At 46.3% G+C, this 27,672-nt stretch overlaps 1 protein-coding gene across 1 annotated transcript; it reads right to left on the reverse strand.

Moving 5' to 3' along the window:
* Positions 1 to 646: 646 nt before the first annotated feature.
* On the reverse strand, positions 647 to 27,468 carry LOC149337184 (sodium- and chloride-dependent glycine transporter 1-like). Its single transcript, XM_089554839.1, has 10 exons — positions 27,352 to 27,468; positions 25,287 to 25,421; positions 22,846 to 22,949; positions 20,205 to 20,332; positions 19,038 to 19,150; positions 17,926 to 18,057; positions 14,401 to 14,500; positions 6,914 to 7,014; positions 5,036 to 5,194; positions 647 to 856 (listed from the first exon to the last, which is right to left on the reverse strand). Exons 1-10 carry the CDS (start codon positions 27,466 to 27,468, stop codon positions 686 to 688), a joined length of 1,260 nt encoding a protein of 419 aa, XP_089410965.1. The 3' UTR covers positions 647 to 685.
* Positions 27,469 to 27,672: the final 204 nt, after the last annotated feature.

Here is a 27,672-nt window from a genome sequence, read left to right on the forward strand (position 1 = left end):
TGTAGCGGGCGGTGAGTGTCAAAGCCTTACGCCGTGCTTTCAGGTGAAATTTCCTTTCGATTTGCGCGCTACTTTTCTGCAAATAGGAAAAATCCGGGCAGAAAATTTTCCTAACGCAGACAGCGTTGAGGGGGGAGGGGGGAGAGATTTTTTTCAGGCTGCACAGTCGGGCAGTGTGAGCTGAAAGGTTCAAATGAAAGCTGCAAACTTCCACAGTCAGGGACATTAGCCTCTAAACCACGGTGCTCCCGTAAATGAGGCCGATAGCTCTAGCTGTATTCTAGAGACCAAACTTGTGGAGGTAAAAGAACAGGACATTGACAATCACCTCCACAAGAGTGACGTCCAGCTGGCGGCTAATTACAGAGCTATCGGCTTCGTTTTCTGCGCATGCGGTCAAGAGACTTTTGATCCAGACTGCACATCTGTCGTACAAACCTGGTGGCATGAAAAGTGTGTTGGTACAAAGCGAAGTTCTTTTCGTGAACAGGAAATCAGAAAATACGCGCCACATATACTGTAAGGAGATTTTGTGAATAAAACAAACAGGCGTATTAGATAAAGCGTTCCTAATTTTGCTGCGAGAACTGCGGCTTCACGGCACGACCAATGGCGATAGGAGGCACCACATCTTTGCTTCTTAACGTCGAGGACCGGTGATTCACTGTAGCCTCGTTCGATCTCGTCAGTCCTCTTCTGGCAGGTCACTTATCTTCTGCATGCTAGCGTTAAGGTGTGCTGCCGCTCGAAGCCGATGCCGATACAGCCAGGACCTTTGGTGTTTCCTGTACGCATCCAGGAGTGCGGGGTCCCTTGGACCCCACAGCGAATGTGGCTTGACCGCCTCCTTGATGTCCTGGATAAAAAATTACCGACGATTACGTTACTTCCTAATGCGAAATTTGAGCGCAGCAAATAAGCTGTTTCACCTTTTCGATAGTGAGTCAACCCCAGCTGCGGAGTTGGTTTCAGGGACAACGCCGCCGATGCCGACACAAACAATATGATACCCTCGCTTCCGCAGCGCTAAGAACCAGGTCTAGCCGTGGGAAGGTGGTCACGTATTCGTCGACGTGCCGGGGCCTACGTGAAATAACCGGCGCGTCGGCAACTGAAGAGCACCCTATCCGCCACACAAGAACAGGGGAGGGGGGGGACCCTTTCCTCCTCTTTCTGCATGGCGGCGACGGTGTTCTATGCAGTCACGTTATCTCGACTCTCTAGCGGCGTCAGCGGCATCCAGCGGTATCAGTCGGTTGCTGCTAGCGCTGGGGGGATGAAAGGGGGCGGAGCTGGTTACGAGGCCGACGAAAACGCCGACGACGACGCGAAACCCAGGAACGGACGCCAAAGAGCTGCGCTCTAAAACAAGAGTACGAAATTAGGCACGAACCGACACACCGCAGGAGCAGCTTTAGGACGCAAGGTAAGCCTCGCACTTAGTAATTTGAGGCATAAGCATGATCCACTTTCTCAGTAACTACTGCACTTAGCTCATTTGGATTTTTAAAATTTTATTTCCGTTCTGTATTATTTTCACTGAAATAGGATTGTCGGTTTTTATCGAATGTTCACTTTCTCTTTGCTTCTTAACCGGAACTATAGCTGTTTGTTGTAATCTTAGAAAAAACTTTTCTTGAAAAAAGTTGTACATTGGTGCGTGCCAGTCAACTACATTAGCTTTGCATGTCCGTGCATATTAAGCTGGGATAAAAAATCAGCCTTCAAGTTTTAATGCTTTCAGATAATGGGTGAAATGTAAAAAAATGACATTTCGAGATGTTTAAGGTTAAGTTCAAAACATCCATTTAAATTAACTCTTCCCCAGAAACAACACGCAATGAAATATCTGGTTTTTAACCGCTAGCCACATGGTCAGCACTAGTGCCTATGGTACGCTTCTTTCCTTGTCACTTTGCTTGTAAGACCTCCTTTGGAATGGTTCTGCACTTCTCCCAGTAGAGCTAGTCCGACGACACTCCACCTCACGCAACCATATCGTTACGTAGCTCTCGGTGATATCATACATACCCTGAGATGTTAGCGGGGATATCACAGAACACTAATTCGGGCCACTCTGCCACCACTGAGTGTAAGCTCTGGGTTTAATATGCCGACAGAGAGATGTGCATTCTAAGGAAATCGCACTCAGATGCGCCTTACGATACAACGTGACTAAACTGCTCCGAAGGACTGACGATTCACCCTCGAATACACTTCTTGAGAAGGCCTGGCTACGCAATTTGCAAGGAAACAGATTTTAAGGGATGAAAAATTGATTCGTTGGAGTATTTGGGACGCGTGAAGCTCATTCGTCACTTAGCAATTGTACGTATGTACACCAAGTGTGGGGTTGTTTCGAACACAGAGTCAGCAGCCGCTGTCGATGTGCAACATTTGTAAATACATGCCCTAAACAGATTTACGCTTATTTATTTTATATATACCGCTGAACAAAAGGAAAAGAAAATTCTCAAAACGACAACTAGGGAGTGAAAAAAACCAGGAGCCTCACATAAGGTAAGTTGCCTACGGAGCAAAGCACTCGAAAATTTTTAGAAACATAATATGTACGTACATGATTTGCCTCAGATCAACTGTTAAAGAATAACAGCAATTTCTAGTCTTCCTTCAAGCATACTATTTTGCAGTGGAAGAAGCTCAAGAGAAATCAGGCACACCAGCTTACCACATCGTTTCGCAATTGGGGCGTTTTGGTCCTATTAAACGGATAAAAAGCAAGTCAGCAGCTGAAGAATGGCCGTGTATGCTTGGGCATTGGCGTTGTGTAGAAAGCCAATGTTTTTTTTTAGTGCACTAGAAGGTATAGTGGCCAATCCCCGCATTTCGGCGTTGCCTGTCAGTCCGTCCGTCCGTCCGTCTGTCTGAAGCCGGTTTTGTGGCATGCTGCTCACCTGCCCACCTTGCCCACCGTGTGCCCATTTAATCGTGAGAGGCTGCTCGGGAAGAGCATTGAGGGTCGCAACTCAACCTAAGTCACATGGCAACACATGCCATAGAAACTGCTTTTTGCCACTGCGCCACTGCTTACCTGCCGAACGGGTGGCTTACTTGTCAAGGTATAGCCGGTGGTAAGCAGGCGAGAACCTGGGCGCTAATTAGGCGGCACTGCCCTTAAGTGCGCCAAGCTAAGTGGAATGAGCAGCAGCGGTTAGGAAGAGAATGTGATTCTATTGATGCTTGCACAGTAGCTGAACGGAAGAAGTTGGGATGGTAATTAGATGGTTGCCTGGTACCGACAATTGACGCCATGCTAGAGCACATATCCGCATTTAGCCTAATTACCCAAATCGACTGACATCTTTTTATTTTGCCTATCCTGTGCCCTTGAGCATTAGGCTTAGAACTTATACTAGGCTTCCAAGTCCTGTTTGTTTTTTCCCAATCTTTACACATGGAGCTGGACACACGCTTCCACTTGTGTGTTTTCAAAAATATAATTTTTCGGCAATAAGAAAAGGACTTTGCATTTATTTGGTACGTTCGCTGGGTAAAGTGGGTCCAACTTTTTAAAGTGGGGTAAAGTGGGTCCACAAGGCAAATTACTGTGTGGTTCTGTCAGAACTCTTGAGTATGGCTAGTTTTTCGAATCTCGTATTAGATACATTTAGCCCGTACAGCCACCGCTGATCGTGTTTCCTGCCCCCGCCACTGAGCATGCGCAGATATTCATTATGTGGCAGATGTCCCGCATCGGACATCTCGCGCCATGTGACACCGTCTGGGGAATCTGCGCATGCGTACTGACGATGCGCGGTACGCGGTAGCGGTGGCGGTACGTGCTAGGCTATGTGCATCTAATGCGCGGCTAGAAACACAGAGAACAGAGCACAAGCGCTTTCAAGAGTCAGTGGAACAGGATACCAAGGGGCAATAGATCTTGGGCACGGTCTCTAGACTACTGTGTGTTTCGCACCGAGCAATCAGTACACATATATATTGGTTTTCTGCGCTCAGAGTGGCCATTTGCGCAAACATCTGTATATTTTGCATTTTATTAGAAAAGAACTCAACACGGATCAAATTTTTGACAATTGCAGTAATATAAGAAGCTTCTAGAAAACAGTGTAGTGTTTCTCCTTCAAACGTACGCTTTGATTTGGATTTCAAGACCTCTATCTGCGTACTAAATCACTTCTTTCAGTGGTTACCTCATAGGTAAGAATGGGAATAGTACTACTTATTAAATGCGGAAATAAGCTGCTAAAACAATATGCCTTAGTTTTAAGAACTTGTCTTGTTTGAGACAAATATCCGCACAAAAACATCTTTTGCTTTCAAATGATGTCACCATTTTTCTCTGTGCGGCTTTTCACTCAATTTTTTAGCCAAATCAAAAATAACAGAAAACTAGGGCGTTTTCTTGGGTACCGCACGACCTACTTGCAGAAGGAGGCTGTACAAGAAAGCATAAAACGTGCTTTGCACTTTGAGAACACACTTCTCTGGTGGTTTCATTTCACTCGACAGACCCAATAAAAATCTAATACATGATCAGCTATTATGCAGAAGCAAATATATCCTAAAGCACAAACTTACATTAAAGTCCGGGCAAGAATGTACACGGGAACTTGACTCCGCTCATGCAGTCATTCTTAAGCTCGCATTGCACGAAAGCTGAGCCACTGATGACAACGGCGCCTGATGCGACAGCACACCTCGTAAAGCAGTCGTACCCCGTTACAGTGTGCCAGCTTGAGAACTAGCACAGGCACGCTATGGAATGCGGGCTGTATATCCAGTAACAAACTGCGTTATTCGTGAAATTTAAGAATAGCATTCAGTTTGCGAAATTAAAGCATAGTCCCTAAGCAACATGCGCCGCGTCGTCCACGTCCTTTCTTGCATCCGTTAACGCTGACTCGATGACTTTTTACTATGATGTTATGGGTGCTTTGCACCGGCAAGTTTAAAATATCGTGCAATTAAATAACTTGGACCATTTCATGGAGTAACATGGACTGCATTGATGGAGCAGTTCAGTAGGCACTATGCCCGGTGAGATGTCTCGTACCCGTTTGTACTTTCTGAAAACGATCAAGCTGACGACCGCAATGATCCCCAAGCACACAACCACAGTCATGGAGCCCATGAAGTTGGCCCAGAGTGGATACTGGTAAGTGCCCATCTTGAGAACGCCGCTGAAGGTAGCTATAGGGCTCAGGGCGGTCAGCTGCACAGAAAAGCAGCAAATACATTTGTAAGACACGATATAAGTTAAGCGTAGCATCACATTTAGTGGCTTCGCGACACACCAGAAGCGTAGTGTATATGGAACTGCACATACAACAGTCCTCCTTGCCTCAGTGAGATGCACCGTGCCTTTTCTTAACCTTTTTTCCGGAGGTTGTTTCTCAATTGTTTCTATTCCGCTGTTGATCTCTACCTTTGACGCTGCTTTTGCGTTGTTTACCGACCTTATGTACCTTCGTAAAAGCTACTTATTCTTGCTGCTTTTCGCTTTATTACGTTGTCCTCGCTACTCAATTCTGGCTTCCCTTTTATTCGCTAAGAGTACGCAGCTGGGATAGCCGTTCGCTTTTGACATATCGAAATGTGGTACCACCGCTAAGTGACAAGGTACGGAAGAAGACAGTAGCCACTACGAACTTTGGCGTGGTGTTTACTCTTACGTCCAGCGTTCGTTCAGAGCAGCGGATGTACGCAAGAGCTTGAATGACTTTAGTGCAATGCGATGTAGATCACGGTGTTGCTGTCCAGGATTTCGGCTCCGCGCTCTTCAAGAGGAAGGGAAAAGCTGCCAGGCCTGCTATGCGATTCCTGAAGCCTGGGACCAAGAGTCAAATTTGTCGCCACGAAGTGGGCAGCGCCCTCTGAACATTTCAAGGAATGATTAGGCCTCCTTTCCCATCTTCCAGTACAGGAATTGTCTTCCTCGTCTGACAGTACAGGAATCACCTCACTAAAAAAAAGACCCCCCCCCCCCTCCCCCCCGAGCCAACCGCCTCAATGAAGCAGTGACACAATTACTGCTACAGACAATAAGACAAACGGCCAAAGGGTAGTAGCCACTAGCTGCCACAGGCAGTCCCCTATGCCCAGCGACATGACAAGAGGCAATGAAAGTTTTCTTCTACCAGATTATTCAGGGGGGCTTCATGCGCAAAGAAGAGGGCAACACTTCCGCATTCTGCCAGAATAAAGGGAAGCTGTGGGCTGTTTCACAAAGGCATTCCTACGAAGTGCGAAAATACCACCTGTGCGGCAGGGCCTTTTGAAGAGACATGTAAAGTAAAGCAAAGAGGGTTAGTTTGGATGTTCATTACAAAGCTGTGTGCAATGTGGCTCACCGGCTGCATCGTTGGTCGCAAGTTGTCTTGCGACGGGTGCACTTGTAGAAAACCGATCATTTTAATGCTACATTCGCGCGCCTCTTTGGCCGGCGTCCGACAACGGGCGCCGACGACGATGCCTGCATTTCTGAGATACAAGAACCTTAAAACTATCGCGTTAATGCACTGGATATTGAACAGCCCAATTTTGCAGCAGCAGAAGGCACAGAACCTAATTATATCGCACTCTAAGGACGCTGCCGCGGCCGCGGAGGCTCAGTGGTTATGGTGCTCGGCTGCTGACCCGAAAGACGCGGGGGTTCGATCCCGGCCGTGGCGGACGAATGTCGATGTAGGCGAAATTCTAGATGCCCGTGTACTGTACGATGTCAGTGGACGTTAAAGAAGTCCAGGTGGTCTAAATTTCCGGAACCCTTCACTACGGCGACTCTCATAGCCTGAGTCGCTTTGGGACGTTAAACCCCATTAACCAAACGAAACCAAACCTAAGGACTCTGCCAGCGCAGCCGCTGTACCAGATGCACTAAACACTAAACCTTTATATTTCATTGACTTTTCTAACAACTCAGCGTACTCACAACCAGAATTGCTGGACAGATGAATCGCCACAGTAAAATGGACATCCTGCTAACTGGGCGACCACGGAGGAACTCGATGTCCCGAGAGATGTTGTGGGGACCTGCATGCGGCGAAATTGGGAAGGCGTTAACTGTTGGTGCATAATGGCCGATTATTACACAGATCACTGAGGCTTTTGTGCGCTTGAGTTACATGAACGCGCGTATAGAGGAACCCTCCATTATCCGTGCGCTGCTCTAAGACGGATTTTATTTCCTCCGAATCTATTCGATGTTGATTCCTTTCCGTGCTGAGTGAGTGATGCTGGCAATGCCGTAGCCATCCCGACTCTCAAAAAGTCAAGACGGGACACTAACAAGAATGGGGTAAACTTACTTCAACCATTCTTCAGTGAAAAATGTCGACAGAACTTTCTTATAATGTCAATGTGATGACCACAAAGGAAAAGCAAAAATGAATATGAGGGAATACGTGTACCAGCAAGGCATCGGTTTAATAAAAATTGACGCACAGAGGCAAAACAGTCTAAAAGCGAAAACCGATTGGCAAATGAACTACCTTTTCCTCAGCTTCTCCTTACGTTTACTCACTGGCCTAAAAAAAAATTCGTGAGCATTATGTTGCTTTTGATTGGAGACTGAGAAAACATGCATAAAGCTGTTAAGCCAGTTATGATCACGTTTTCCACCGACAACCATGCTCTGATGGCCTATGTTCGAAAGAACACGACGCCTGGTGTGCGTACGAAAGAAAGATGCCCAACAAGCCTTGTGCACAGGAATACTCGCCCAAGTCATCTCTACGGCTTAATCTCTCTTTTACAGCAGCTAGCACAGCCACATCATCTCCACAGGAGAACCCAACATGCCAACCAGTCATGTAAGGCCTATCCCTCCAATTAACACGTTGACGCCAATATGTAAGGGGTCTCCTTTTGAGAGCCTCTTGCCGCTTCATTCTTGAGTTTTATGCGACTATAACGAACACAAAAAGTTATTTCAGTGCATGTCGTTTCTTTCAAAAAACTTGCGCGAATGTCTACTTTGTATCAAAGATCAAATATTTCAAAATCTCATCCTGTTACATTTAACCCCTTATTAGAGACGATAGGCTGATCTGCTTTCCAGTTGTATCCGCACAGAATTGCAAAGCTGCTTGATCTCTTAGAATTGTGCACATCTACCTGTAAAGTAGGTTTTTATAAGAGACTTTTATTCAACGAAAAAAATATGATTGTAATACTTTCGGATAAAAAAAAGTCTGAAACTGTAAATATTCGGTAGTAAACATCATTCAGTTGAGTTTAAAAAGAAATAATGTAGAATAAAATAAAGCAAACTCCGGTAACCTATGGACTGCACTTTCTCAAGAAACGGGTCTTAAATATGCCTCAAATTTCAGGGAAAGCATAGTGCCTACCCTGTGACTTTAAAGCTTGAGGAAACGGGGCTCTGGCATTGTTACGTCTCTTTTATTTAAGCTTCATAACTGCCCGCTTGTTGCAGAAAAAACAATGCGCACTAACATTACTGTGGACAAAAGGCAGGCCGGTACTTTTGGTTTCTGCTTCGGAAGCGTTGTCTATTCTTTCAAAACTGAATGTGGCGCAGAAGGATTAAATTGGTGGCTTTACTCTCTCCAGCAGCTCTTTACCCCTTCCCAGCCATAGAGTTTCTTACTATTACATAGAGGGAAAGCTGGCGACCCTTCTATTGGAGTTTGCGTGGAGCTCCCTCAAGACCACTTCAGCCACCATGGGCGCTCACAGCATCATGGTGCGGTGAGCTACCGAGTGCAGAACTACAACTTTTGCCATAAAATAATGCAAAAATAAACGCTGTTTCATAACCAAGAATGTCCTAGCATTCAATACCCTGTCTAATGACTGCAACAAATGAGCAGAAAAGCATGCAAATGCAAAGTTTGCCGAAAATAAGAGCTGACTCGCTCTCCTATTAGCTAAATATTGAACATACAAAAACTAATATTTCGTGCTTAAGAGGCGCACTTTTAAAAATAAATATGTTTTCAAAAAAATGTTGTTGCAAAAACATTTTTAAAAATTTTAATGGTTTTTCGAAATAAAAACCTTTTATTGACGTCGTGTGCTGTTGCGGTTTCACTACTATGGTTTTTGCACACTGCGTTCGCGCCAAAGTCGTCTGCGCACACACTAACAGCGTTTTCAGAATGAAACACCTTAGTAGTGACACTCTGTGTTCCCAAAAAAATACTACTGTTCCGCAACAAGTAGCTCACCGTCCCATGATGCTTTGAGCGTCCGTGGTGGCTGAAGCGCTGCGTCGCCAGCTTTCCCTCTAGGTAATAGTAAAAAACTATGTACCCAGCAGCTGCATGCTCCGCATAAAAGTCCAGAGGAGCGAAATGGCGTCTTCTCTCCCACTTCGAAAGAGAGTATAAAAGCCTCGCAGACTGTTTTACTCTCTGCCGAAGAATGCAGGGAACGACGAAAAATCCCTGCGGCAAAATCCACAAACCAGAAGACTCCGGCAAGAATGGAAGCCACAGTTGTGGCTGGCATTCTTTTGCAGGAGTCTTTTGTCGCTGACTCCGCTTACTCTGAATAAGAAGACAACTTTCTGAGCGGCGGGTCGAAACTGTTGACAGAGGTGACAAGGTCACATGCTTCTTTATTAGACAAAGAAAAGACGATGCCGACACAAGCCACTTCCCGCTTGCTTTTAAGATTCCTTGTGCTGATTATGATTAATCAGTAGTTCTGCGCAAAGCACGAGTCATTTCAACCGGTGGTGCGTAATTGCAGATTCTTAAAGCAAATACCAAGATGGCCGGAAACCTGCTTAGCTGTGGTTTACAACAGTAATTTCCTGCAATTCTTCGCTCTTACGCTCGTGAGCTATCGTACAGTCGTCATCACGGCTGTCTAGAGCGTTCAAACGTCGCCCTTTCGCTCAAAACAAGCCAATATTTTAAGCAGGTGTTCGGTTCGAATGACCATGCTTGCGCTGAAGTGAAGGAGCATAGATATAGAATAGCCCCAACAACTAGCTCAGTACAGTTGCGATGGCAATTGTACTGCACTAGTTATAGTGCAGATGAGTCAAGATTTCATTTTCCTCCACAACAGACCGCCCCAGCGCTCTAAATAAGCGTGCTGACGACTGTACGTGGTATGCCACTGTTATTGTTTCCCGCTAAGTAAGGGTGCTACGTTTTTCCATACAGGAGACTGATTCCCCCTTGAGTCCTTTCTCGAGGAGAATGTTTTGTGTTGCCTTACAAACAATAAAAAAGCTGAATTTTTCACCCTTTTTTAATGTCCCGGATTTTTTTCTCTGCATTTCTCCTGATCATCTATCCGGCCTCGAGTTCACAAAATTTAGAATTTTTTTTAATAAGCCAAATCTAGAAAATGTTACTGAGTTTGAACTATTCTTTAATGGCAAGTACATCCGTACATCTTTCGTTTCGAAAAACAATGAGCACAAAAGTTGCCCCCTAATGCGTAGAAACCCTTCTACAAATTGTATTTCAAATAAAAAATTTGCCACATCCTGGTGACGTACGGATCAAAATCAGTCAAATCCACTCGCGCGAGACTTCTTTGTTCGCTTGAGTATCATAGCTCGGACTATTTCGAGCGTGGCCCGATTCATTCCTGCTCCAGTGCTGCTGCGTACGATACGAACAGGTCGGCGGAAGATGGGAACCCAAAAGACAATAACGAAGTAATCATTACTCCCGTCGCCAAGGAAGCAAGAATGCCGCTCTAATACATTGAACTCTAAAATATTTCGTTTGGCTAGCTGGTATCGGCTTCCTAAATTCGTCATTACTAACGACATAGCAGACGGAGACAGGGAACAGACAGACAGGACTACCAGTTGGCCTGTCTGAGTCCACCATTTCGCTACTAGTCATGAATTTAGGATGCTACAGCAAAGTACAATAAATCCTATATCCTATACATTCTAGCTAGTCTAGATGTCCGCCGCCGAAGTTGGAACACAAGAAACAAGAGCTGCCATGTCAGCGGTTGTGAAAGAAGCCTGCTGTTCGCGTTTACTTTCTTAAGTTGCTGAACCACACTAGTGCCCCTGGTTGCGCACAATTAGTGTTCAAATTGTATATCTGCTGAGTTCCCAACGTATTCATTTTGCGCACTATTATCATAAAGAGACTTTGAATTAATACTTCTGAAATAAAAAAATATTTCGAACAAACTTAGGCCAAATTTAGACTTTCACAGTGAAAGGAACCAATGCATCTTGACATCGACTCAATTATTTGTGTACTTTATCAGTACATGGTCGCATAGGGCTTCTCTAACTTCTATGTAAATCATGTCATATTACAGCATCGACAGCACTACTGTTTATGCTGATAAACTTTCATGTTTTTCTCAGTGCCTGTCAGGATGGATTTGACTCATTTTGGAAAAAAAAAATTGTTCGCTTAGAATACCAAAGATAAATCCAGCTCAATACGAACATCTTCAAGCGTTCTCTTGGGAGTTCCGGGTCACTTGACTGCGCAAGACTAAGGAGTGAACGTATCCGTGTAACCTACAGCAGCACGGACTACTTCCGACGGCTTGTCCACTGACGCTTAGTGGAATGTGATGAAAATACATTAGCAGCCGTGAGCATATAATCTCCGCTTTGGGTGGTACGGCCATCCGAGAGTCAGTGCGCCTAGTATGAAGCGACGGGCCGAAGCTGGCTGAGCAGCCAGAGAGGCATGCGCCGTAGCCATTTGTTTATACGAAGGCGAACTTTTGTTTTCTAACGCAAGAGACAGCCTCGCTCTCCTTCTCATCGCCCCTTCTAGTGGCTCTTGGTCTTTCTAGTGAATCATTTGCGAAGAATATCGGCATGCACCCGCCGTGGTGGCTTAGTGATTACGGTATTCGGAGTCCGAGCCCAGGGTTGCAGGACAGAACTCCGGCCAAGGCGGCCGCGTTTCCGTGGACGCAAAATTCAAGAACGTCGGTGTGCTAAGCGATGTACAATTAAGCTAAACCGGGCTAGTCGGAGTGATTACATCTTCGAAAAACGTAGCGCGAAAAACGAGACACAGAAAAGGTGAAGACAGGACACGAGCGCTTCTCACGATAGAATTTTTATTGGAAAGGTTATCAGAATATATACTGCAGATATGGAAGAGGGGAAGGCAGAAGGAAATACAAAACAACAACATAACAAAAGAACAAGACGAGGAGAAAAAGGCCGACGACGAAAGCAAGTACATAGCGCCATAAAGTACATAGTGCCATTTCCATAGCCATATCGATAAAACAATTGAGAAGAATCTAGACGGCCTATCATTGAAGATGTTTCGGTATGTAGATGACTTTTTCGTTCTTCTTCCCTCTGATCGTTTCAATCACGCTGTCGTTGGCGTCTTAAAGGTTTTTAAGACATGCGGTCAAGGTTTGAGTTTCACTTTGGAATTGCCTAATGAAAACTCTCTTCAATTTCTTGACTTATCGCTTCATTTTGGCAATAAGCATCTTTGCTGGGGCTACCACCCTAGATCATCTAAACCTTTACTTCATTTTCACTCCGGGCATTCTAAAATTGTAAAAAAATGCAATTGCCTCCTCATGCCTACGCTCTGCTTTACTTAAGTCTTGCCATGATAAAATAGCCACAAGTTTTCATGAACAAGTCAATAGATTGACGAAGTCCGGTTATCCGCTTTCTTAGATTAGCACAAGTTGTGAAAAACTTCTGTTGTGGCTCAAGGGCAAGGATGCCAAGAGGGCCATGTTATTCGACGCTAAAAAGAAACCTGTCGTTATGCCCTATGTACATCTTTTTTCACATGGGTTGCGAAATGTTAAAATCGGTACGAGGTGGGCACAGTAATCTCAACTCCCGTGAAGTTATCTGGACTGTGTGCAGTGGTCAGAGCGAAAGAAGAGGGATTAAAAGCGATTATCATTGCCATGTTAATCACAAATCTAGGTTTGTGCCATGTAGAAAACAGGTGATATACAAGATTCCTCTGTCGTGTGATAAATATTATGCAGGGCAGACCGGGCGTTCTCTAAATGTCCAGCTGTTTGAACACAGAAATTCTTTAACGCCAACACCTCTCGAAAATTTACCGAAACATTGCAGAGAATGTAAACGCCGCCCCTTTTTTGAAAATACTGTAGTACTTGGCAAAGCACATAATCAACGTACGAGAGAGATTATTGAAGCGTTCCATATCCCGAAAGGAGGGGAAAAGTGTGTTAGAGACGCATCCATCGCCTTGACAAAAGTGAGTTTGTGTAGCTTGAATCGGTTGTTAAGTAACACTGCACGTGTTTTATGGCGCTATGTACTTGCTTTCATCGCCGGCCTTTTTCTCCTCGTGTTGTTCTTTTTTTGTTGTTGTTTTGTAATTCCGTCTTCCTTCCCCTCTTCCATATCTACAGTATATATTCTGATAACCTTTGCAATAAAAATTCAGTCGTTAGAAAGCGCTCGTGTCCTGTCTTCACCTTTTCTGTGTCTCGTTTTTCGCGCTACGTTTTTCTAAGATGCTAAGCGATGTCACTGCACATTAAGGAGCTTTACGTTTGGCTTAGTTTATTACGGTACGTCCCAAAGCAACTCAGGCTATGAGGGACGCCGTAGTGAATGGCTCCGGAAATTTCGACCACCTATGGTTCTTTAACGTGCACTGACATCGCAGAGTACACTGGCCTCTACAATTTCGCCTCCATCGAAATTTGACCACCGCGGCCGGGATCGAACCCGTATCTTTCGGTCCAGCAGCCAAACGCCATAACCGCTGAGCCACCGCGGCGGGTACTAAGAGCCTCAGGCACTACAGATCAGTCCAGAGTCCTCCACCACAGCTGTTCTCAAAGCCCTTGCGCAGACTTCGGTCGCTCAACCCCACACATCGATCCACTCTACAAACCTCTCTTTACCATTCCCTAGAGCCGATTGAGTTTACTCGCCACGGCTGGAATCCCTACGCGTCCGAGTGTAATAACTGCTCGTGGTTGGTCTCTTTTCACATTTTTTTATTTAATATGCACACTAGTTGCGCACGGACGCTCGCCATTCGCAAAAGATTATTTCATGTCAACGACCACGCTAAGCCTTCTCTGGGCTCAATAAAAATTAGATTTTTTGGTTTTCGATCAAAGTAAATGGCGCAGTAACTGTCTCAATTCGTGGTGGACACCTGGACCGCGTCGAGAGGGAAAGCATTATTGATTTTTGACATTATTTAAGCATTGCCGCAGCTGATTTAAGAACTATGTAAATTGTCGTTAAATAACCCCAGGTGGTCGAAATTCTTGGAGTCCTTCACTACGGCGTGCCTCATAGCCGGAATCGCTTCGGAAGGTTAAACCCCCATAAACCGTAAAAATGATCTGTCTGCCGGCCATCAAGTGGAATGATAGAGTGAAGTACAGTATGTGACACCCTCTGTTCAGCATTAACAGAAGTTCAAGATGCACAGATGCACAGATGCAATGACGTGGCGAAGAACTGACCGTATATCCAGACGACGGCCACAATTCCGTACAGCGCCACGACAGGTATGCCTAGACCTCCCATGTAGGCATCCAGGAGATGGACGATGTAGAAGCCGTTCTGAGAAGAAGAGAGTCGGACACGAACGCGATTACCGCGCACAAAATGCCGCTGTATGCAGGCTCTTGACTACTGTCTAGTAAAGTAAAACTGTTGTGCCTAAGCTTTGGAGCGCACTTCCACGCAGACTACCTGGGCGCAGCCCAGAATCTCGGACGGCCGACACTGCTAATTTACTGCAGCTTCATCAATAGTATTGGGAGCGGCATTGGGAGCGGGAACAGCAGTGGGAGTGGCTTCAAAAAATGTGGCGTAACCTCAGTTCTTTTCTTCGTATACATGGACAATGGCAACGCCGACTACATCGACGGCAGGATTTTCAAGAGACCGGGGCGTTTAACGCTGTAGCGTTAAAAAGTGCTTTTTCCCTATTAACTTCGTTTCTTATCTCGCTATTCAACCAAGTGTGATTATCGACTTGCAATTTACACCTACAGTTCATGCGAAGAATGAGCTTTGCGAACCCGTACGAACCAATTAGACACCCGTAGGTTCCTTTCTAAACCTTAATTCAAGGCTCGCTAGGAGTCCTTGAATGCGTTATGGATAAATAAGTGGCCTCGCTCGTATTTAGGGCGCGTCTGAGCGTTTTCCGCTGCTGTGCCATCATATTGCAGCTATTACCCGACACGCAATACATTGCTGTTGTTGACCGTCATTTTCCAACACTCGTAGATGCAGCATGACAGTCGACCCATTCTTGTGCCTCCGAATAACAAGACCATACCCGGTCCCGGAGCGAATGTGTGAGGCCCTTGCCAGGACTTAGCACATGGCAGGCTTACAGGCAAGCCAGTGTTGAGCTCTAGCTACGGATGAGTACGGATAAGAAGGCCGCACCCATTCGTCAGTAGGCGACTGCAAAGCGCGCAGTTCTGAAGGGTGGTGCCGACACACTTGGGCGACCGCGGGAGCTGAGCTTACCTCAGGGGGTGCCCTACAATCACGCCACGGCACGGTAATGGTGTTCAAAGAAATTTATTCAATATAACTTTACCGCGTTATATGGAAACGTCCAGCAGTGCGTAAGACCGTGCAACCTGGCCGACATGTTCACGGCGCCGTCCTCTGCCCGCTGAATGTGTTGACGCCCACAGCTAGAGGGTGACTAAGGGCTCAATAAGGTGCCTCTGAACCGCCTTTTAGAAGCTGTAATGCGTTTCCTGAAAGTCCCTTCATTTTTCTGGTCATTAGCATACTACTCTGCCGCTTCACACGCAGCACTGGAAGCTAAACAGAAAGTGCGCAAACCAAACTACCATTTTTTTCTTGAATCGTAATAAGCTCGCAACTTACATTAACTAAATGATGTGATCACTTTCGTTCATTTCAGAACGCATGAAAAGGCCATTTGCCTTTTTGAATAAACGTCACTACAGTGTGCTTGCTTAGCGTAATTTACTATATCTGGGTCACATTCTTCATCATCATCATCGGTCCGACTGTACCTATTGCGCGACAAATCCTCTGCCATATGTCTCCAATTAACGCTGTGCTCTGCCAGCTGCGGGGACTATCCCCATAAACGCCTTAATCTCACCCGCCCTCCCAACTTTCTGCCGCCCCCTGCTACGCTTGGTTTCTCTTGGAATCCACTCCGTTACCTTTAACGACCATCAGTTGTCTTGCCATCGCATTGCATGCCCTGCCCGAGCCTATTTATTCGTCTTGATTTCGACTAGGATGTCATTAACTCCAGTTTGAGTCCTGGCCTATTCTGCTCTCTTCCTGTCACTTTAAGTTACACTTATCATTTTCCTTCCAGTAGCTCACTGGGCGCTCAAGAAATGAAGTTGGACCCTTTTCGTAGCCTCCACGTTTCTGCCCCGTATGTGAATACCGGTAAGATACACCGGTTGTATACTTTTCTCTTGAGGGATATTGGTAAACTGCCATTCATATGGTCTGGGACAACGTGCCACATGCGCTCCACCCAATTCTTATCCTCCTAATTATTTCCTTCTTATGATCCCGATCTGCAGCGACTACCTGCCTTAAGCAGACGTATTCCCTTACCACTTTCAGCGCCTGGCTATCAATTCTAAAGTGCTGTTCGCTTCCTAGACTATTGGACATTGCTTTGATTTTATATCGATGTTTTTATATTGATACACTATTGGAGGCTGCTAAATTTAATTTCATATTTTCTATTGCTTTGATACTGTACGCATGAGAGTCAATGCCATTTAATACTAATTCACTGCGTTCCTATCAAGTTAATGTCAAGTGTTACACGTTGTCTCTATGTAGTTTTTACAGTACAGCCACTGGCAGTTTTTATTTCGAAACTCGTTTGCTACAATTTTGTTCGCCTACTTTTGTATTGACTGAATGCTTCAATAAACCTGAATTGTGGAATGTGCTTCAATGTTACGCATGAGGTATAGAGAACGTGTGTCGCAAAGGCACTCCCAGGCCGACGCAGCATTGCGCCCTACGATTGGCTAGCGTCGGGACAGTGCGGGAGTTGTTGGCCAAGTTGCGTCGCACGTTCTGCACTAGTAGGATGCCTCGATGCAGCTTAAGCTGGACCGAGGTACACTCACTATACGCTCGACTTGGCCAGGTAGCTTCAACTATGCTAGCGAAGCTAAAAGGGGAGACAATTCTTCAAAGCATACGAGTCCACGGTTGGCTAGCAACCGTTTAAAAGAACACCGAGGACGTTAAGAAGCGGACCATTATCTATCGATTACCGCGTTGCGGTGACAAAAAAAAAGCTTGATTTCACTGAAAACAGATTTGTAAGCTAGAATGGGTAAATAAAATGAGAGCCAGATGTAGTTAACATTGCCTGTTTTCGCAAGCAAACACCGCTTACGTCAAAACAGTTCTCTGTGCGGGGATTTCTGAGGCTAGGCTGTGTACACCGCCATTCACTTCCAGTCAGAGATCACGGAGCCCTCCTGATGAATTCCTGATCTGATCTGATGAAGTTCAATTGAATTGGAGGGAACTCTGTTCCATTTTTCACTCCAATTTCTTCAACAATAAATGCCTCTTATATATGGTGCCAACAAACACCAACAGAGCCCTAAATAACCATAAAATCAAATTTTACTTAGAATATAAAATGGTCGAAGTTGTCATCGTTCTTATATACAACAATCTATACACTGTCTGTAGACTGCGTATAGACTTTTTATATCTTTTTGTCAGTTCATAGTATATAGACTATCGAACGACATAAGTCTACTAAAAGTGCATGGCCATAAATCTGTAGATTGTCTTTGGACTGCCTATACGATTTGTACTACCTATAGACTAGTATATAGGATATTTACAGAAAGTGTATATAGGCTTTATAGACAAATGTATATGGACAGTGCATAGACTATTTAAAGAAATTTCTGTAATGGTAGTGTTCTTTTATCGTCGCGGGTAGGGGGTAAGTGCAGAGGCAGCAGCAAAGGATTCCAGCTCACCTGGGAGGCAAGAAAGCAGGAGAGGAGGAAGCAAAGCAGGCAGTAAGAGAAGGTGATGAAGACCTTCTTGGAAGGCAGGCGGGCGTCCATATCCGCCAGCAGCTGTTGCAGGGCGCCGTTGACCAGTGCAAGCTGCCAACGGGACGTGTCCACGTGTGTTAAGGTACGGAATGAACTCACTTGGGCAGCAGTCTTAACAAGCGACTTGTAATGGCATCGGTTGTGGAGCACAAGCCGTAGTCTGGGGAGCCGGCATAATCTCTTAAACCAACTATGATACCATGCAAGCTACTGGTAGTATCTGGTTACAAAAATGTTCTGAATGAGGTCAGAGCCGTCAAGAAATTTAGAAGGTGTAGGAATATGCTAAACTGACTGAAGCTGTTGATTTCTTGTCTTTCTAGTGCAGTTACCATTTTAGGCCAATGTATGAGAGTGCTGAGTATTTTTTCCTAATTTATATTGACTATTTCGTCCTAATTTATACTGAATATGTGGTGGAACTTTCACACGGCAGCATCTGACGGGCAACCGCAGTGCCAGCCTTCAATGGCTCTCTCGATTATTGAACTGCCCTTTAGCAAACAAAATTATGCGCAGCTAGTCTAAAATCGTTGCTTTAAATTTGTCCTCCCGGTTTTAGTGTAAACGTTGCATCGCTAAAATTCCTTGATCTAGCTTTAAAGCAAGCAGGCAAACCAAAATTCTAAAGGCCCGTGTACTGTGCGATGTCATTGCACGTTAAAGAACCCCCGGTGGTCGAAATTTTCGGAGCCTTTCACTACGGCGTCCCTCATAGCCTGAGTCGCTTTGGGACGTTAAAGCCCCATAATCCATAAACCTAAAAGAGCAACGCTTCAGAAAGGCGCACGTAGTTTCGACGCCTTGTGGCAAGGGCGGATTTAAGGGTGGGAGAGGAGGAAGCGCGAGAAATTGTACTTAGGAAAGCTATGCTGAAGCCTATTTTTGCGACCAAAAAAGTCCAAGGAATACATGGGTCGAATAGGATGACACCTTACTACCAACCGCACCCTGCAAGTGCTAGCCATAAATCCGCCCCTGCTGTAAGGATTCAGCGATCTGAAGACAAACGAAGAGGGGGATGAACACACCTGCGCGGCGAGGCCCTGGAGGAAGAAAGCAGCGAAGAAGCAACCACTCGCCACCCGGGGCAAGGTGAAAGAGCCCAGCACCATAGGGAGAGTCACGAAGGGCACCACCTGGCCTGCACGGGGACAAGTGGGTAGCTAAGCACAAGCAACGTAGCTTTCAACCCTAAACTGCACCTGCCCAAAGGTGCAATTCTATTAGTCTATTAGAGGAAATGCGATGTTTGCATATGTGTGGTTGTGCTGATTCTTCTAGCTTGGAACTATTAATCGTTACGTTTATACACACATCCCTTATACGTAAAAATGGTCTATAGACAGTCTATACACTTCTTATAGACTGTATTGACTTCCTATAGATATTGTTTTTTGTCTAATTATAGTCTATAGACTGTCTATAGACAAAAGTCTACTAAAAGCATATGGCCGTAAATCTATAGATTGTCTATAGACTATGACATTTGTATTGCCTCTAGACTTCTCTCCGATTTATTTATAGACAGTCTATAGACTTTATAGACAGAAGTCTGTAGATACTCTACAGACTGTCTAAAACCTTTTTTGTAAGGGATACGCTCAGCCTTTCATGATGAATTCCATTTGTTCCCCTCTCCTAACCACGGTTTACGGCTTGTCCTGCTGTTTGAATGTTTCAGAATCACCACTGAGCTGTGAGCAGCCAACTCACCGTGTCACTGGTTTGTAAATTTGTCCCTGTGACTGCTCCCGTCGCACGCTAATGGTCACGGACGCGAAGATCACAGTAAAACGTAGTAGACAAGGTGGCTTTGGCGATTTCTTGATTACTTCGCTGCCCATACGCAGCCTTCAAATGCGCCTTGTAATCAACCAGTTATTGGTATAATCTAATGTGCTCGCATTAGTTTCTATAGCTAACGAAGTTTCCTTGCCCTAAACGTTTCTGCCGAGCGCTCACTTATTGATTCATCCTCGGATGGAGAGAGCCAAACCGCTGAACTCTTCCTCAAGGCCTGCCCATTCATGTCACTCAGTCGCTTCGACAATTCAGCCCCCTTCAAGGCTCACGACTATAGACATTGCAGACGATCGCACCTGGAGCATGCACAATGGAATCGCCAGCGCCATCTATTTGAACCGGTTAGCAAACGAACAGGAAGAAAGAGTTTGGGCATCTGCGTCTCTGCTCACCTGGCCTTTGGACGTCTGGCGTCGCCACTGCGCCTCTCAGAGCGGTCACGTGGCCCAGTGCCGAGAAAGTCATCACGCAACCGGCCACGTTGCACAGCACCGCGTTGATCGCCAGGAACACGTGCGACCTATTAAGTCGCGTTTGGGAGGGGAGGGGGGGGGAGGCAATGGTTGAGAGGAGAGGTTCCAGAAAGCACCGTGAGAGCAGGAGAAGAACGAAAGAAAGAAGAAAAGAGTGACCGTAGAGGGCGATGTATTTGTATATTGAATGTTCGGCATGCGCACATTTGCCGTGGAACCGAGGCAAAAGGTGACATGCAAGTCACCTGTCTGGGCGCTCGTCCCCACAACTGACAAATGCAACACAACCAATCAGCAGGCACGCAGCAAAAACAAATAGTGGTTTAGAGGTGATGGATGTGTTACATGACATCATCGTCATCATGCTGACTGCGCCCACTGCAGGGGAAACGATTCTTCCATATCTCTCCAATTAACCTGGTCATATGCCACTGGTGGCCACCCCAGCTATCGCATCCGCCCGCCTCACCTTCTGCTGCCGCCTGCTATGCTGCCCTCTCTTGGAATCCAGTCCGTTACCCTTAAGGACCATCGGTTACTTTGCCTTTGCATTAAATGCCCTGCTCAGGTCGATTTCATTCTCTTGATTCCGACTAGAATGTCATTAACACGAGTTTGTTCCCTGACCACTCCGCCCTTTTCCTGTCTTTTAACATTGCACCTATCATTTTCAACAAGGGGAAGCTTTGGGCCAGTTGGTCAGACTCCCAGACTCCTCCCCAACTATCATTTTCCTTTCCGTAGCTTACTGCGTTGTCCTTAACTTAAGCTGAACCCTCTTTGTTAGCCTCCACGTTTCTGCCCTTATAAGTGAGTACCGGTAAGATGCAGCTATTAATAGAGCAGTGAGGGATACAGGGGATAGGCAGTAATATCTAACCTGAGGGCAATCTATAAGGGCAACCAAAAACAAAACTGCGGCCCGTTTCTTCACACTGTCGCGGTTTGACGGAATGTGGCTGTCCGATTGGTCTGCCACAGCCCGATGTGCTCGAATAATAGGCGATGCGCGCTCCTGTTCATCGAGACCTCAACAGCAGAGCAGCTGAACGCAACACTAGATATTTATCAAGCGCGGCAAGCCCCCGCGCGAGAGCGAGGGCGAAGTTTGCCGTCACTCGGGGCACTCTGGCTGCAAGCGAGCGGCGCGAGATAAAAGCGTGGTGCGGCCCCGCAGCCGCTCCGCTGCCCTGAGCGGTGGTCCATTCATTCTTCCGGCCGATAATACTTTGTTCTTTTCATCGGCTGTTGACTGTGCAACCCTCCAGTACCACTGGGCGCGCACAGCTTCGTGAACTGGACTCTAATAACACCTTGTACGTTGCAGCTCACTTTTAGCTGCAACTTTGTGTACAGGAGTAAAACTGGTATTCAACAGTGCGCGAATAGAGCAGCAGGTTACAATAGGAAGTGACGTTCTGGAAGTCGAAGGAAAGTACATCATCTATCTGCAGACGTAATAGTGACCCCAGATCTGAACCACGAGAAAGAAGATGCCGGGAAAATAAGAACAGGCTGGAAGCTAGTAGGAAGGCACTGTCAAGTTGCGAACATCGGCTTACTCGTATGCCTCACAATAAAAGCGTACTACAAGGGTTTTCTCCCGTCATATAGACGAACACAACTCACGAACAAAATGGCATATGCTTCTCAAAGCAGGACCTTCCGCCACCAGCATCGACTGGCTGCCATGACGTCGCGCTTAGACCTGTAATAATGATGAATCCCCTTGGAACGGCCAGCCCGCTGTTATGTCGTGCTACCAAGTACTAAGAGAGTAAGCACGACATTGCAAGAACTTGTGGACGCCACTGGCTGGAGGGCGTCCTTTGAGGGGCGTTTGACGCTTCGTTCCTGAGTTGCACCCGACTATGATACTCACCTGCTAAACTCACCTGCCACTCACTCGGGCTAAAGAAATGGCTTGGAAACAAACTGAGGACTACACAGTAGGCTACTAGATGGAGACGGTAAGGGTAGGGGTAACCGAGAGGCATGAAAGACGTGAAAATCATTTAGTTAATCAACTCAAGTTAACGATATTCAAACAAAAATTAAGATAAAATCTGAGATTCGGCTGGTTAGTGCAGAATATATTGATAACCGATTTCTGGTAGAGAATGAATCTCAGCTGGAAACAACGAAACGTAGCCGAGGGCGGCCAAAACTAAGATGGAGAGATGTGAGACAAAGGAAGGCTTCAGTGCAGCGCAGCGCTAAGCATCGACGCTATCCTGCTCCAGAGTCGCCAAGGCCAGCCCACTTGGTCCGAGGCTAGCCAGGCCCGCCATGTCGGGGTATAGAAGCATGGATAATAGGGGGATCGAATGACTTCTGGGCACAAGAAAAGGAAATGTTCCAGGTTATTATAGGGTTCGGGGCATGCAGGAGACGAGATTACAGAACTTCCTGGGATAGGACAGCCACAGCTGAGGCGGAATAGAGATCGCTGAGAGAAGTCTTTGTCCAGATGCGGATGAAACTTGTTGGTGATGGCGATGATGATCATGCTGTCCTACCGCAAACTGATAATGTATCCATCCACCAATAGGCGACTCACGAGCGAGTGTCCTCAAAGAAGTTGTTGCGGCTCGACAGGTAGTGTAGCGGTCCGAACCACGCGCCCATGGCGAATACGCTGTGCTGCGCCGCCTGGTGCCAAACCTGCGAGAAGCGAGGAGGAACTCATTTTATTTTTATTTGTTTTATTTCTTGATCATCACGTCATACATGATGATGCTGGGCGACCGAAGTAAAAGCTGCTTTTCAACAGCTTGACAGAGCAACGGCCCCCGTTTTGGCAACAGAATCCAAAATGACGAAAAAATATGGAAACATAGAGACAAAAGGAACACTACTCGTGGTGATCACAGAGCACTACAGGGCAACATATAAACATGTTACACAAGAGCTTCATATTGGCGCATATGTATAAAATAAAGAAACTATAATCACATGGCAAAAGGAAGACGAAGGATCCTCACAATTTCCACAATGCAAATGACATGACAAAGACACTTGAAAAGAAAACATAGAAATAACATAAAATAACACCGTCATTCCGTAAAGCGACTGGGCTTTCGCTGCATAAAAATAATCACTGAAAGTTCAAGAAAGAAAGTAAGCTAAGAGTTTCTTAAATGTGACATACTGGGGTGTTGTCACCACTTATGTAGTGACATGCAGATGTGACATAATACAGATGTCACTGCATAAGTAGTGATGTCGGCCGAGTGCCGAGTAAAGTGAGCCGTAATATAAACCAAAGCTAATGGCTGTTAGATGACGTAAGTTAACGTATGAGCGATGTAAAATGCTCATACGACCATGCTAGACCATACGAGTCCCCTTTCGCACTGAGCGTGCTCTGATTGCGTCGCTGACGGCGTCTTCCTCTGCCGGTGGCGCGACGTTTTCAACACGTCTTCAATCGCTTTGGCGTCCGATTTCCTCCTGTGTGCGGTGGAAAACGAGTAAACATATTTGCCTCGCACTGCAAGCTGCCCGGTGGTGCACCAATTTGGCGCAACAGGAACACTATTCGATGTGCCTGTCACTGCACTCAATAACATGATTATGCTGTTGGAATTTAGCAAAGCTTAAGAGTCCTATAAAGTTCTCCAGAGGGGAGGCATGAGTGAATTTTTTAAGCACGAAAAGGGACCCACACAGAAAGGTTTGTTACTCTTGCTGTAGATGGAAATGCGTACATGAAACTCGTATCAAAAGAAGCGCGATGCGAAGAACAGCCACTTTATGGGCTCTGTTCGACCGACTTCAGTGTCTAAGGCTAGCTTTTCCAAGGGAGTGGGGTACTTCAGGAAGAGTCAACATAGCTTTTTTGTTGCTCGGGTCTATTTTGTGCCCGGGAGGTCTTCGCTTGTCGCTTGATTCCTTCCTGCGGGCGAGCTTCCATTCAGGTACAGCCAGCTTTTGGCGGCTAATAATCCAGAGCACGAACTTCACATCGAGCGTCGGGTAGGATGCTGCGAAGTCTTCATGTGCGCGCTATCAGACCTTTAGCATAGCGGTAATGTACTAGCGCAGACATACACCAGATTAGGGGGCGCCTCCTGCACACGCGCCGTGTGAGGGGGCGGAAACAAGCTGAGCCACTGCGCGTCCGCATCTGGCGTCTGCTAAACTGGTATATGTCTCCGGTAGTAGGCCTCCGCTATGCTAAAAGTCACTATTAACATGCCGCAGCTTGTGTTGCAACTTCTGTGTGTGGTTTCATCAGTCATGCGCAATGGTGTGACGGTGCCAATATTAGAATATATCATTTTTTTTTCTCATTTATGATTTCCATTCACTCTCTAGGTTCCTCAAAATCCGGCGGGCAGGTTCTGCTGGCGTCACAAGTTCACGTGACCTCTCTCGGCCAGTCCTTATTTGTTAAGCCACGTTGGGTACGTTTGTTGACAATCAGATGGCCAGGATCCCTCCTGCTACGGTGAGCAGGTTGTGATGACGTCAAAAGGTCACGTGACCTCTGTCGACCAATCAGCTAATTTCGTCTCGTACGTCGACGTGGCTTTGGTGAGACGACAGCTTTAATGCTATCGCATAAATAAGTCGAGAAATTGAGCAGTAGCAGCGGCTCGTCATGCAGCGTCGCGATCCGTGGCTCGCACTGGCCGTTTTCCTGCCTTATCTGCAGCGAGCTGCGCTGGGAAAAAGGCACAAAGACACAACAGCCTCCTCTGCTTCCACGTCGGTTAGCAGCATGACAATAACTTTACATAATCAACTGTCTGCGCCTCTATATACAGCCAACAGTCACGTGATTCAACACACATGAGTCAACTGTGCAAAGTTTCGCACATCCGTTTTCATTCCTACGTCGCTACTCTTGCGCTCCCGTGGTGGATGTTAAGCGAAGCTTCGGGCACCTGTGTCGACGGTCTCTAACGTGCGCCAGACTGTGCTAAGCACTGTCCAACGTGCGTCCGCGTAAGAGCAACCATAAAGTCGTAACGGCACCGCTGCCCTTCTGCTTACCGAAGGTGTGACGAAGGCCTTCCAGTCGATTGCGAATAGGTAGCGCAGGCCCTCAACGGCGTTGTCAAGGAGCAGCATCCTGATCACCACCAACAGGGAGCAGGCGTAGCAGAACGGAACCACAGCCAGCGACACCTGGAATAAATAGCCGGTACTGTGCGGCCGCCAGTCTCTACACTCGCATAAGACGCTTAGCTTAAGGGAACGTGAAAAAAAGAGGCTGACAGCGAACTCCACAAGAGGGCCACGGTATCATCGTTCCTTCATGCTGTCACAATTACTTTAGTGAGCGATCGCGTCCTTCTGTGCATCTACAGAGCTCGCTTTTAGGGTGGTCGGAAGAAACATTATGGTTCCTGTCTACCAGAAACTTACAGGTCTACCTGCAGCCTTTCCCTGGTGAAAAATAGTTGTATGATGCAATAACCTCATATAGCCTTTGTCATAGAATATCATACAATTTATATGATATTTGGTACTATTTGTATGATATTATATGACATCTTTATGATGACTGTATGATTTTACAGATATGTATGACATTTGTATGATAATTTTCTATGATTTGTTTAATAATTATATGATATTTTTATGGCAAACTGTATGAGTTTATTGCATCATAGAACTTTTTTCAGCAGGGTTCTGCTACTACCAGAACTAGGCGATGTAGTACACAGCAGCTGTGAATAAAGAAATTGGCTTTTTGAGAAGACTACGGGGCTTGAAATCGCTTTGCCTAAGTTCTCCAGATCCATTGTAGAATTAGAACCTTCCTTAGGGGCTCCTAGGCATCATGACCTTGGAAGGTGGGACTGAAATGATATTTTGCTTTGGCCCAATGTATTGTTTATGTCATAAAATTAATCGTGAAAAAGTTCCCTGCTTTTAGAGAACTAGTATTGTTGTACAAGCGTTTGAAGAACCGTGTTGCAAACGAGGCGTCCAAATGAGATCGCGTCGCGCAATTAAGCGACTTGCCATATGTGACGTAGTACGCGGTATTGGAGAGCTAGCCAGAAGCCGGTCGCATTGGGAGCGCGCAGGTTAAGTATTGCGACGTGTGAAAGACAACTGGGTAAAGTCTGGTTTGCCACTCCTCTGTTAGATATGCCGGTATAAACATTTTCACTCTTTACAACTCGAGAGCGCGTGAGTTTTCGACTGTGCTGCGCATGCGCAGTAGATATGCCTGCATGAAATCCGCCAATCAGAAGGCCGCTGGGACAGCCCCATGGAAATATGACTGCGCCCAGAAAGGCAAATGTGAAAAGGTCGGTACCTGTTCAAGATATCAGGCGCGAGCTTGCAGGAGGCGGTTTGAAAGGCGACTGTTTTTTACAAGCAATTCTTCACGCGCTTTCTTGTATTACGAATGGCATTTCTTACTTTTAGCACCTTCTGTGTACCTGCTACTTCAGAATGCATGGTCGTTCAGAAAGCAAAAAAATTTCGCTTCGGTTGGACATTAACGGTTGGCCGTGATAGGTAAGCACAAGCACCAGCACGCGAGCCAAACGTTTATGCGCAATATTAAAGCGGTGAAGATATTGCATATACTTTTATTGCGAAAGCGATACTACGCTCATGAACGGCCTTTCGCGTAGCGGTGGCCGGTAGCCACGTTTGAGCTTTAGAATGACCTCTGACGTCATACCAGGGTGATACCAAGTCGAGTCGTCGCGCAGCGGCGGCCGGTAGCCACGCGTGATATTTAGAATGACCCCTGACGTCATGCAATGCCTAGTAACGTCACATCGTGACGTCATACCAGGAGCGAGAGACGGGCTACCAACTCGGCTCGTCGGGTAACGGCGGCTGGTAGCCACGCGCGACCTATAGACGCGGCGCACTGCGTTCCATCTTTAGACGCGGCGCGCCGCAGTTCCTTCCGTTAGAGGCGCTGCGCTCGCTTTCGCAACCTACCAGGCTTAACCAAAGCTAAGCCCCCGCCAAGTTTTTTTTTTTTTTCAAACAATACAGCCAGCATGGAATAATTAGTGACAACAGAAAATATCGATTGATAGCTACAGATGGGGCTTGTGAGACAGTGTATAGGAGTGCGCACCTTTCCGAAGAACTTTGCCAGTCCGCAGAGGTGGAAGAACACCATCAGCCACACGGCGCCCAAGTAAGAGATGAGGTCCATACGGAACTGGCCGAAGTGCTCGATGCCGGGGCTCATAGTCAGTACCCGCTTGCTGCACGCATATGGCACGTATGCCTTTTTAAAGTTGCATAAATGTAAGCATAAGCGCACAGGCACTGAAACAACCTACGAATGTCCTCCTGTTTCGAACAAACATAGTCACAATCACCCAGCCCCTCCTCCCTTCAAGGGAAGCTGAAACGGTTTTTTGAGAATTCGACGTTATTCAAGAATTAAAAT

This window comes from Amblyomma mixtum, chromosome 7, assembly GCF_055824585.1.
Source record: "Amblyomma mixtum isolate Tamu chromosome 7, ASM5582458v1, whole genome shotgun sequence".
Taxonomy (NCBI): Eukaryota; Metazoa; Arthropoda; class Arachnida; order Ixodida; family Ixodidae; genus Amblyomma; species Amblyomma mixtum.